Source organism: Crotalus tigris, unplaced genomic scaffold (assembly GCF_016545835.1).
Source record: "Crotalus tigris isolate CLP2741 ecotype Arizona unplaced genomic scaffold, ASM1654583v1 scf7180000024465.619267, whole genome shotgun sequence".
In the NCBI taxonomy this organism is placed as follows: domain Eukaryota; kingdom Metazoa; phylum Chordata; class Lepidosauria; order Squamata; family Viperidae; genus Crotalus; species Crotalus tigris.
In genome coordinates, this window is record NW_024100636.1 from 70,955 (window position 1) to 83,988 (window position 13,034).

The 13,034-nt window shown below is 47.8% G+C and overlaps 1 protein-coding gene across 1 annotated transcript in view; it reads left to right on the forward strand.

The window, feature by feature from the left end:
* The first annotated feature begins 366 nt into the window (after positions 1 to 366).
* Positions 367 to 13,034, forward strand: part of UBXN6 (UBX domain protein 6) — a 29,450-nt gene continuing 16,782 nt past the window's right edge. Inside the window, exons 1-5 of the mRNA XM_039332843.1 lie at positions 367 to 577; positions 6,821 to 6,978; positions 8,749 to 8,810; positions 11,742 to 11,876; positions 11,954 to 12,051. Coding sequence (XP_039188777.1) covers positions 495 to 577; positions 6,821 to 6,978; positions 8,749 to 8,810; positions 11,742 to 11,876; positions 11,954 to 12,051 — 536 coding nt within the window. The 5' untranslated portion in view covers positions 367 to 494. The remainder of the gene's footprint in view (positions 578 to 6,820; positions 6,979 to 8,748; positions 8,811 to 11,741; positions 11,877 to 11,953; positions 12,052 to 13,034) is intronic.

Below are 13,034 nucleotides of genomic sequence, written 5' to 3' on the forward strand. Positions count from 1 at the left end.
ATTTTACCAAATAAAAGTAGAACGAGAAAGGGAACGATTGAAAAAAAAAAAAACCCAAGCCCGGCGTTTTATTTGCTGTTCTTTAATGAGCTTTTGAGAGAACCCTTAGAGAAGGACCTCCCCTTGCCTAGAGCGTCACCCTAGATCTGTGATCGGCCGCGCATTCGCCTCTAGGCCATCCAATCAGCGAAGCTTCCTGTCCATCGACAACCCCGCCCCACCCCTCGGTCGGCGACTTCCGCCTTACAGAGCGTGCCGCACGCGCCGCGAGGGTTCCCTTCCATTCCCCCTATCGCCGCTCCGAGTCAAGATGGCGTCAGATGCGGCGTCGGCATGTGACCGGAAGCTAGATTGTTTGTTTTTCTTCTCGGGCTTCCGCTTCCTGTTTTCGCTCCTGCTATTTACTTCCCCGTCCGCCCGCCCGCCTTTTGCCTTTGCCGGGTCGGCTGTGCTCGTTTCGGGTGGGCTTCGGAGGCCGCGGGCGGGAGGCGGCCATGAAGAAGTTCTTCCAGGAAATCAAAGCGGATTTGAAGTTTAAGACGGCCGGCCCGGGCCAGAAACTCGCCGAGTCGCCTAGGTAACGGCCCCGCCCATTCTAAAGAGAGGGAAGGTCCCGGTCGGTTCCCCAACCTGGCGCCCTCGGAGGGGGTTGGCTTCTATAGCAAGGGTCTTCAGACTTGGCCTTTTTTTGACTTGTGGACTTCAACTCCCAGAATTCCTCAGCCAGGCATGCTGGCTGAGGAATTCTGGGAGTTGAAGTCCACTCTTAAAGTCTATATCAGGGGTCTTTCGACTTGGCCCTTTTATGACTTGTGGACTTCAACTCCCAGAATTCCTCAGCCAGGCACGCGTGCCTGGCTGAGGAATTCTGGGAGTTGAAGTCCACAAGTCATAAAAGGGCCAAGTCCGAAGACCCCTGTTCTATAGAGAGCCTCCCCTGCTCCTTTCCCAGTCCTGGGAGTTGGGGTCCCTCCAACCACAGGTGTGGAGGGGAAACTGAGTAGAAAGGATTAGGGGAGGGGAGGGATTTATAGGGCAGGGTGGAAGACCCCCCCCTTGAGGTCATCCAGTCCAGCCCTCCACCACCCAGTGAAGCAACCCAGATTGGGCTGTGTGGCCCCTTTTTGAAATGCATCTGAGGAAGGGAAGCTGCCACTCATTCTGCTCCTGACCTCATTTGTGTTTTTTTCCCCCCCATGACTCACACTTTAATCTGGCTAATATGAGAAGTAAAAACTGAATCCAGGAAGCCTCTTGTATGTGAAGAGAAATGTTTTCAAATAATAATAATAATAATAATATCATCATCATCATCCCAAAAAAGTCCAATTGCCTTTTGGAAAAAGCACCTTTGGGACAACCATGACCTGGATGATGGATAATCTCTGAGACCTTAGAAGGAAAAGTTTGAAATATTAAAATACAATCTCCCTCCCTCCCCAATGCTAATAGATAACATAGATCAATGTAAGTGTGTGTGTGTGTGTGTGTGTGTGTGTATGTATGTATATATAGTAATCATAACAGTAGACCAGGTGTTCTATTAGAAACTTACTATGTATCCTCCCCGGTTTCAGCTGACAAAAGTGAGGCGAACCTGTGGCCTAGAGGTTAATACAGCTGCCTAACATGCAAGTAGCCCAGATTCGAATCTCAGAAGGGTATGGCTAGCTGATGAGAGCTAAATAGCTCGAAATAGCTATACTAGTCTCCCTTTTAACTCTTTGTCAGCAAAATCTAAATTTACAGAGATGTGTGTGTGTGTGTGTGTGTATGCGCAAAAATTTTTTGGATTGCTAACAAAGAGTTAAAGGGGGACTGGGATAGCTGTTTTGAAGTGATTAGCTCTCATCAGCCAGCCATACCCTTCTGAGGTTTGAACCTGGGCTGCTTGCCAGTTAGGCAGCTGTGTTGACCCTTAGGCCACAGGCTCTTTCTCACTTTGTCAGCTGTATCAGGGAGGGAAGAAACAGGGGAGGAGATATGTCTTGAGTGTTTTTTGATGCACCCTGGCTATATACACGTGTCTTTTTACATATATGCGTCAGAACCACCATTTTCAGCTTGCCGCCTTGCTGGCATGCTGCCATCAAAGCAACAGAGAAGGGAGGGGAAAACAGAATTTGGGAAAGGGGAATAGTTCAAGAAGAGTCCCAAAGGTGCTTTTTCAGGAGGCAATTGGACTTTCTTGTTTTGCTTTGAAGACGTTTCACTACTCATCCAGGATGCTTCCTCAGCTCTGACTGGATGGTGGGGAACGGAGGGATTTATACTCCTTTGCAGACAGCTGGTCATTTGCCTCCTTTTAGGGAGTCGTTGAGGCCACTTGGAGGTTTGTCTGTGTCCTCAGGGTCACCTGAGTGGGGCAAATGAGTGTGGAGGACTACAGGTTGTTTTTATTATGGGGTTACAGTAACAAATCTTGCAACTCTGAATGGGCTTCTCTGCTCTCACTTTTGAACTCCTCGTGGGCAGCAGGTGCCTGTTCCCACCTTAGGAAGGCAAATGGTTTGGCGGACTTAATCAGAATAGAGCTGGAAGGGACTTTGGAGGTCTTCTAGTCCAGCCCCCTGCTCAAGCAGGAGATCCTATACCATTTCAAACAGGTGGCTATCCAGTCTCTTCTTAAAAAGCTCCAGTGATGAAGCACCCACAACCTCTGTTGGCAAACCAAGCTGGTTAATTGTTTTCCCTGTTAGGAAGTTTCTCCTTAATTCCAGGTTGCTTCTCTCCTTGATCAGTTTCCATCCATTAGTTCCTGTCCTGCCTTCTGGTGCTTTGGAAAATAGCTTGACTGCTCTCTTCTTTGGGGCAGCCCCTCAAATACTGGAAGACTGCTATCATGTCCCCCCCTCGTCCTTCTTTTCTCTAGGACTGGCCAAACCCAAATCCTTCAACCGTTCTTCATATGTTTTTGTCTCCAGGCCTTTAATCGTCTTAGTTGCTCTTCTCTGCACTTTTTCCAAAGTCTCAACACCTTTTTTGTAATGTGTTTTATAACCAAAACTGGATGCAGTATTCAAACCCCCCCCCAAAAAAAAAATTATACAAAAAACTTTGAGGCTGTTATGTGCTCCTGGCCACTTTCCTTCCTAACTAGAGGCGAGCTCGCCTGACCAATAACCAGCCAAGACACAGTGAAGGCCTTTTGTTTTGTTTATTGCAATAATGGGGGGGGGAGAAGCTATCAAAGCTTGGTTCTCTCCAAAGTTTTAACCCAAAATATCTCCTTCTTTTATTCATCCCTATCACCGGCCGCTACATCCCTCCTCTTTCCCCATTGGCTGAGGTACTACTATGAGGTTACACTCTTTCCGTCCACTTATACACATTTCCTGATCACATATTAAATCATATTTACGTATACAATAATAAGAAAAATTAGACATTTAAATGGTTATTTTAAACTCAGTATATATTTATGTCCCCCTTTTAGAACAGTAGGTTCTTTCCTGATTTTCAATTCAGTGTGCCTTTCTTCTGACTAGCCATTTCCTTTTACAGCTATATTTTTTATAGCTGCTTCTTCCTTTCCCACTCTAAGACCCAGCTAATTTTGCCTGTGTGTTTATCTTACTTCCTCTCTTTATGCTCTCCTTTCCTGGTTCCCATATATTATAGGTTTTCTCTCTACTCCGTACATTTCCACTGCAGCAAGTTCAATTTTAAATTTCTCTTTCAATATTAAATTTTGAAGAGCTTTCCTTTATTTCTATCAGGACAATCACCAGGAGATGGTGAGTTCTAGTCCCACATTAAGCATAAAAGCCAGCTGGGTGACCTTGGGCCAATCACCAGGAGATGGTGAGTTCTAGTCCCGCCTTAGGCATGAAAGCCTGCTGGGTGGCCTTGCGCCAATCACCAGGAGATGGTGAGTTCTAGTCCCGCCTTAGGCATAAAAGCCAGCTGGGTGACCTTGGGCCAATCTCCAGGAGATGGTGAGTTCTAGTCCCGCCTTAGGCATGAAAGCCTGCTGGGTGGCCTTGCGCCAATCACCAGGAGATGGTGAGTTCTAGTCCCGCCTTAGGCATAAAAGCCAGCTGGGTGACCTTGGGCCAATCTCCAGGAGATGGTGAGTTCTAGTCCCGCCTTAGGCATGAAAGCCTGCTGGATGGCCTTGCGCCAATCACCAGGAGATGGTGAGTTCTAGTCCCACCTTAAGCATAAAAGCCAGCTGGGTGACCTTGGGCCAATCACCAGGAGATGGTGAGTTCTAGTCCCGCCTTAGGCATAAAAGCCTGCTGGGTGGCCTTGCGCCAATCACCAGGAGATGGTGAGTTCTAGTCCCACCTTAAGCATAAAAGCCAGCTGGGTGACCTTGGGCCAATCACCAGGAGATGGTGAGTTCTAGTCCCGCCTTAGGCATGAAAGCCTGCTGGGTGGCCTTGTGCCAATCACCAGGAGATGGTGAGTTCTAGTCCCGCCTTAGGCATAAAAGCCGGCTGGGTGACTTTGGGCCAATCACCAGGAGACGGTTAGTTCTAGTCCTACCTTAGGTATGAAAGCCACGTGAAGGACTCTGAGCCAGTTCTGCTCTCAGAGGATTTTGTTGTGCGGAAAAAAAGGAGAAGTATTATGTCTGTTCTCCTTGTATTTATTTTATGTTTTCCTTGTTTTGTGTTAAACTTTGTAGCTTTATCTTCCTAACCTTTAATACAATTGTTTTAAAAAGAGAGCGATCTTCTCTTCCTCTTTGGGATACAGGAGCCCAAACTATGTCGGTGGTGGTCTCTTATGAAGGAGAAGTCTTAATTTCAGAGCTTTAATAATAATAACAATAATAATAAAGTTGGAAGGGACTTTAGAGGTCATCTAGTCCAGGGCTTTCCAACCAGTGGTAAGGGTACCATCTGTGGTACATTGGCACCTGGCAGGTGGTACGCGGCCATCCTAGCAAAGGGGTAGCAGGGAGGGGAACGAGCTGAACTGGTGGCAGCACCGCACAAGCCTGAGCGAGAGACGGCTGGAGCTGCAGGGCTGTCACGGATCAGCGGAAGCATCAGGATCAGTGCTGCTTTCCAGCTGATCGGTGCTTCTTTGGGGCTGTCAGGGCTCAGTGGAAGCACCAGGATCAGCACCAGGCTCCAGCTGGAAAGCGGCACTGATCCTGGCGCTTCTGCTGAGCCCAGAAGAAGCGCCGATCAGCTGGAATGTTGCAGCATCTCCAGGGTCTTGTGATTTACATTCAGATGCTTGGCAACCGATTTATATTTATGACAATCACAGTGTCTCAGGGTCATGTGAAGTGACCAAAACCTGCTGCAATCACCCAGCAGAAGGGGGGAATAAAAACCAAACACCCCCATCCCACCCCCGCTGCCAATCCTCAACAGAAATGCTCACAACAATGGAAACCTCGGACAGGAGATAGAGCGTTGCGCCTTGCTCGGCTGTGCCTTGGGGGGCGCTTTTTTCAGTGCCATTGTAACTTCAAACAGACAGTAAGCGAACTGTTGTAAGTCGAGGACTACCTGTACTTTATCACTCTTTCTTTCTTTCTTTCTTTTTGATCAAGTTTTTGACCCCTTGCTAGGCGTCTAGTGGTACTTGGATGTTGCCACATCCTAAAAGTGGTACAATGGGTGAAAAGGTTGAAAAGCCCTGGACTAGTCCAACCCCCTGCTCAAGCAGGAGTAATAATAATAATGATGATGATGATGATGATGATAAAGTTGGAAGGGACCTTGGAGGTCATCTAGTCCAACCCCCTGCTCAGGAAGGAAACTCTACCATTTCGGACAAAAGTTTGTCCAGTCTCTTCTTAAAAACTTCATTCACCACTGTCGATCTTTAATCCAGCTGGCATGCTGGGTTGCTAGCAATTTAAAAACTAGACTGCACAATTTAAAAGTAGACCCTTTATGATGCTGTCGGGAGAGGTGTGACATGGGAGGGGGGGGAAACACAGCTGCTTGGAGAGGGGCCACATTGCATTGGCTTGTTTGCTCAGCCTGGGTATGTCAGAATGAGCCACAGGCCCCCATGTTACTTCCCCTCTTCGGTTCATTTCTTTGTATTTGCTCCTGGAAAGTGTCCTGTGAATTGCCTGGGACTACCCCCTCTATATGAATAGGTTTGTCTTTTTCTCTCTTTAAAATAGAACAGGGGTCTTCAAACATGGCCATTTTATGACTTGGGGACTTCAACTCCCAGCATTCCTCAGCCAGGCCCTCTGGCTGAGGAATTCTGAGAATTGAAGTCTGCAAGTCATGAAGGGGCCATAGTTCCCCCATGCTGGCTGAGGAATTCTGGGAGTTGAAGTCCGCAAGTCATGAAGGGGCCATAGTTCTCCCATGCTGGCTGAGGAATTCTGGGAGTTGAAGTCCACGAGTCATGAAGGGGCCATAGTTCCCCCGTGCTGGCTGAGGAATTCTGGGAGTTGAAGTCCACGAGTCATGAAGGGGCCATAGTTCCCCCGTGCTGGCTGAGGAATTCTGGGAGTTGAAGTCCACAAGTCATGAAGGGGCCAGTTCCCCCATGCTGGCTGAGGAATTCTGGGAGTTGAAGTCCACAAGTCATGAAGGGGCCAGTTCCCCCATGCTGGCTGAGGAATTCGGGGAGTTGAAGTCCACAAGTCATGAAGGGGCCAAGTTTGAAGACCCCTGGGATAGAATAATAGACTAATACATAGAGTTAGAGCAGGGGTCTTCGAACTTGGCCCTTTTATGACGCGTGCCTGGCTGAGGAATTCTGGGAGTTGAAGTCCACAAGTCATGAAGGGGCCACGTTTGAAGACCCCCTGAGCTAGAGCTTCCCAGCCTTTTCCTGGGTGCTCCTCAAATCTTCTGACTCCCTTCGCTCTCCCTTTGTTTTCCAACAGGGAAAAATCCACCAAGGAAAAACCCAAACCGGACGCTCCCAAATGTCGGCAAGGCCCCACCAACGAGGCTCAGATGGCTGCGGCCGCTGCCTTGGCTCGGCTGGAACAGAAGCCCAAACCCCGTCCTCCCTCGTCCCAAGACGCCATCCGGAATCAGGGTAAAATGTTCGGCAGAGCTGGAGGATTTCAGCTGCTGCAGGACGGCAGCCGCTCAAAATCTTTCCACAACCTGGTTCTGAAGTCGTGAGCAAAAACCTTGGTCTGCCTTCATCCTGGTTGATGGAATAAATCGTTTTTTTAAGCCATTTCTCTGTAGCGATGGAGAGTGGTAGGAAATGCACACACTCAATACAAGGAAGTACAGATTGTTTTATAAGCCATTTCTCTGTAGCGATGGAAGGGTGTAGAAAATACAATACTTCATTTAGTGACCATTCAAAGTTAACAGCACTGGAGAAAATGACTTGAGTCCATTTTTCACACTTATGACCGTCACAGCATCCCCACGGTCACGTGATCAAAATTTGGAGGCTTGCCCACTATCCTGTTTTTAAGACGGTTGCTGTCTCACGTGATCCCCTTGTGCAACCTTCTGACAATCAAACTCAATGGAGGGGGGGGGGAGCCAGACTCACATAAGAACCGTGTCACTAAGTTAACCGCCACAGCGATCTAACTTAAAAACTGGCAAGAAAACTTCTAAAAATCATGTGGAAGCTTAGATGCAACTTATTTTCATGTTTGGTGGACTTGTACAAATATAAAAGCTTTTTGGATTAAGATTTGGTGGAACATTCAAAAGATTTTTAAGAGAAAGATAAAGTTTATGCCACAATTATTTTTGTTAGGTGTTAATTGTAGATTTTGATGTTAAAGAAATTAATTTGATGTTGAATCTTATAACAGCTGCAAGATTATTGGTGGGGCAATATTGGAAGAAAGATTCTTTGCCTACTATGGAAGAATGGATACTCAAGGTGTCTAATTTAGCAGAAATGGCAAAAATTTCAGCTTATTTGAAGTATTATTCACAAGAAAGATATCTTTCGGTTTGGAGAAGATGGATAGATTATATTCAGAATAAATATGAGACTAAAAAGTATTATCTAGCTTATGAGTAAATTTTAGGTTATTATTAATAGTTTAATATGGTCGAATTTATATTAGTTTTAGTATTACGGTTTAATTATATTATTATTTTTGTTTTTAATTTGTTAATATTTATCTTGAAAAGGAGTTAAAGTATGTTATGGATTTGATTGTTAGTATAGTTGGGTAACGTTAGTTAGATTATGATTGTTTATTTGTAACCCTGTAATCAGCTCTGGGAAGTGGGGGAGGGGGGGTAGGGTGGGAGGGATTTAGGATATATATTGTATAAAATCTTTAAAACTTTTAATAAAAAAACTGGCAAGAAAACTCGTAAAACGGTGCGAAACGCACTTCGCCAACGTTTTCACTTAACGACAAATTTTTGGGCTCGGTTGCGGTCGTAATTCGGGGTCTGCCCAGTCCAGGTAGTCCTCGACGTAGAACGATTCGCTTTAGTGGCCGTTTAGAGTTGAACAGCGGCACTGAAAAAAGGGACTCAGCGATCAGTCCTCGCCCTTGCGACCCTCGTCGTGGCGTCCCCACGATCGCGTGATCGGAATCGGGGCACTCGGCACCCGGCGTGTGTTTACAATGGTTGCGGTGTTGTGTAGCCCTGCGATTGTTTTCTGACCGGCAAAGTCAACAGGGGAAGCCGGGTTTTCTTCACAACCACCGGATTCACTCAAACAGTCGCCGCCGTGATTTGCTTAACAAACTCCGACACGGCTCCGCTGACAGTCGCCCCATTTGGTCGTAACTTGGGGACTCCCTGTCCTTTGCCTCCTCCGTTCTGAATCTGTTCCTTATCAGCCCGTTTCTCTTTTTTTGTGCTGCAGTGAAAAAGGAGCTTATGGCTGAAGCGGCGGCGAGCGATAAGGGGATCCCTGTGGATCAGAAGGTACGGGAAACGAGGGAGGAGTGGCTGCCTTTGAAAAGACTGTTGAGAGATGCCTGAGTTTTAATGGGCCCTGCCATAGAACGGCCTAACTTGGTTGAGTAGGACAGTGGTTCTTAACCTGGGCGATATCGCCCCCCCCAGGGGGCGATTTCATTTTTCAGGGGGGCGATGGAACGAAAAGAGGGCGATATGGGGGCGATGGAGTGAGAGGTTTTGGGGACACTTTTGAGACTTTTTCGTACAGTGAATGGCTGTATATCTGTCGTACAAAAACATCAGATCGCTCGCTCTTAGTGGATTGAATTGTGTTTTCAAATGTTCCTCCAGCTAGCTTCAGTACAGAACGCCGTATGTATGTGAATACGCATCGCTTACCTTCATGCCCGTTGCGCAGCAGCCTCTACCCATACAGTGACGCGCCATTGGCCAGAATATGGGAGATATGGGGAACAGACTGGAAATAAATTATTTGCATCGATATGTCCTGATGACAATTTTAAAGAAAACAAAAAAAATGTTTGCATAAATCGAAGAATTATTTCCTATGTTGTGATTGAGAGGTTATGTTGGGGGAGGGGGGCGATGACAACTTCCTCATTGGCTCAAGGGGGCGATTCGTTCAAAAAGGTGAAGAACCACTGGAGTAGGTCTTCTACGGTGGGAAGAGACATCTTGTCATGGTTCCGACAGATGAAGCTCTTCCAAAGAACTTTGAGGCCTTGTTTACCTTAAAGAATCTTTATTTGAGTAGCATAGCGTCGGCAGGTACATAGTCCAAGCCAAAAACTGAATTCCCCTCCCCTGAGTACATAGTATCAAAGCACACTTCCCTCCTCCAATTAACCATCATAAATCACATTCCCCAATTAGTTTACTGCTCTCCGGGCAGGCCAATTCTTATCATCTCTTATTTCAACAACCTTGGTTCTCACACTAGGTCCAGTGTTGTTATGTCAAGCTAGACCAGTGATGGCGAACCTTTTAGAGACCGAGTGCCCAAAAACTGGCCCTGCCCCCACTCCACCCCTGCCCCGCCGCTGCCCTGCCCCCCCATCCCTTGCCCCGCCTGCCCGCAGGGCCACTCACCGCCTCCAGGGCCTGCCGCAGATCGCCCAGGCAGCCCAGAAATGCGATGGTGGTCACGCCCTCTGCCTGCGCCCTGCAGCATCAACTGTGCGCGATGGGGTGAGGGCAGAGTCTTGTCTACACTGCCTGGCTGCCATGTCCTTGGCTGCGCTGCTCTGCGTGGGCCACGCTTGGAGGCGACTCTCCTTCAGGGGGGCTATTGGAGAGGAGGGGGTCATGGAGGAGGTGAGGCTGGGGCAACAGCACGCGTGCCCACAGAGAGGGCTCCGAGTGCCGCCTCTGGCACCCGTGCCATAGGTTCGCCACCAGTGAGTTAGCATCATCTAGCTCTAAAAGCAAAAAGAAGGAAAGGGCTGCATTTCCATCTGTTGTCAGTGCAAAAACATGCGTTTAGCAGCATTGACACATCTCTTTTATACGCAGGAAGATCTCCAGGTGGCAAGGAAAGGCTAGGTCTTCTCTGCTCTAGCAGCAGAGAGCTGCTGCTGCTCCAGGTTGATTTTCCATCCGTTGCTTCTGCCTTCAGGCCCTTTGGAGAATAGCTTGACTCCCTCTTCTTTGGGGCAGCCCCTCAAATACTGGAAGACAGGGGTAGCCAGCTTGCAGGCCTTAAACCCTGCATCTTAATGCCTCAGCTCACAGTGGGCACAACTGCTGAGAATCCGAAGCAACTATATCAGGGATAGGCAACCGTGGCTCTTTTATGACTCGTGGACTTCAACTCCCAGAATTCCTGAGCCAGCCGTGCTGAGGGGGAAGGGAGAGGTTTCCAAGCTGAGCCATGCTGGCTCAGGAATTCTGGGAGTTGAAGTCCACGAGTCATAAAAGAGCCAAGGTTGCCTACCCCTGGACTATATTAAGGCTGGAAGGCCATGACGACTGTTTTGCAAGCTGTAGACAGGCAGTCCACAGAATAACAGAATGACCGAGCTGGAAGGGACCTTGGAGGTCATCTAGTCCAACCCCCTGCTCAGGCAGGAAACCCTATATAACATTTCGGACAAATGGCTGTCCAGTTTCTTCTTTAAAACTTCCAATGTTGGAGCATTCACAACTTCTGGAGGCAAGTTGTTCCACTGGTTAATTGTTCTAACTGTCAGGAAATTCCTCCTTAGTTCTAGGTTGCTTCTCTCCTTGATTGGTTTCCATCCATTGCTTCTTGTCCTGCCTTCAGGCGCCTTGGAGAATAGCTTGACTCCCTCTTTTTTGGGGCAGCCCCTGAGATACTGGAAGACTGCTATCATGTTCCTTCTCGTCCTTCTCTTTGTTAAACTAGACATACCCAATTCCAGCAACCGTTCCTTATAACTTTTAGCCTCCAGTCCCCTGATCCTCTTTGTTGCTCTTCTCTGCCCTCTTTCTAGAGTCTCAACCTCTTTTTTACATTGTGGTGACCAAAACTGGATGCAGGATTCCAAGTGTGGCCTTACCAAGGCCTTGTAAAGTGGTACTAACACTTCCCGTGTTACATCTCTTCATTTAGTGCAGTGTTTCTCAACCTTGATAATTTTAAGGCATGTGGACTTCAACTTCCAGAATTCCACAGCCAGCATTGTCAAGTTGAGAAACACTGGTTTAGTGAGTGTTTGAAATTGCAACAGCCATGAAGAAAAGGGACTTATGACTATTTTTCACGCTTCATGATCGTCGCAGCATCCTCGTGGTCCCACTGGACAAAAGAGTCAACCCTTTCTCTCCACGGTCTTGGTTTCTAATTCTCTCAGCTAGGAATTCTCCCCTCTTTTTGGCATCGCTGGCTGAGGAATTCTGGGAGTCGAAGTCCACCCATCTCAAAGTGGTTTGAGAGACGTCGTTGTAATTTTAATTCCTTTTTTTTTTGGTTAGAATTCCTTACTTGATGTTGAAGAAGAAGACCCTTCCTCTTTGTCTGTCTCGGGCGTCTATTTCACTTGCCCGTTGACCGGCGTCACCATCCGAAAAGACAGAAGGGAGTCGCAGATCAGAAACGCCATCCTGGAGGTGAAGCTTGTTCTTCTGAGGATTGTGGGGGGATCTTTGTCGACTGCTTGTCTCACCGGCTCTTCCTCTTCCTCTAGTACTCTGCCAGAGATCCCGTCGCCGCCTCCATCATGCAGATCCACACGTTCAACAGGGACCGGGAGAAGGTCAAACTCGGTGTGGAGACGATCGCAAAGTAGGTGCTGTGGGTCTGTTCCCTTCCAAAATGTCTCCTTCCTCCCTTCCTTCCTTCCTTCCTTCCTTCCTTCCTTCCTTCCTTCCTGTTTGACTTCCTGCCTTCATTCTTTCCTCTCTCCCCACATCCTCCTCTCATCCTCCATTGCTTTTTCCCTCCCAACCTCCTGCCACTTTTCCTTCCTTCCTTTTTCCCTCCCGACCTGCCACTTTTCCTTCCTTCCTTCCTTTTTGACTTCCTGCCTTTCCTCTCTTCCCTCCTCCTCCCTTCTTCCCTTTCTTTTTCCCTCCCAACCTCCTGCCACTTTTCCTTCCTTCCTTCCTTCCTTCCTTCCTTCCTTCCTTCCTTCCTTCCTTCCTTCCTTCCTTCCTTCCTCTTTCCCTCCCAACCTGCCACTTTTCCTTCCTTCCTTCCTTCCTTCCTTCCTTCCTTCCTTCCTTCCTTCCTTCCTTCCTTCCTTTTTCCCTCTGAACCTCACCCTTCCTTCCTTCCTTCCTTCCTTCCTTCCTTCCTTCTTTTTCACTTCCTGCCTTAATTCTTTCCTCTCTCCCCACATCCTCCTCCCTTCTTCCCTTCCTTTTTCCCTCTGAACCTCACTTTTCCTTCCTTCCTTCCTTCCTTCCTTCCTTCCTTCCTTCCTTCCTTCCTTCCTTCCTTTTTCCCTCTGAACCTCACCCTTCCTTCCTTCCTTCCTTCCTTCCTTCCTTCCTTCCTTCCTTCCTTCCTTCCTTCCTTCTTTTTCACTTCCTGCCTTAATTCTTTCCTCTCTCCCCACATCCTCCTTCCTTCTTCCCTTCCTTTTTCCCTCTGAACCTCACCCTTCCTTCCTTCCTTCCTTCCTTCCTTCCTTCCTTCCTTCTTTACTTCCTGCCTTAATTCTTTCCTCTCTCCCCACATCCTCCTCCCTTCTTCCCTTCCTTTTTCCCTCTGAACCTCACTTTTCCTTCCTTCCTTCCTTCCTTCCTTCCTTCCTTCCTTCCTTC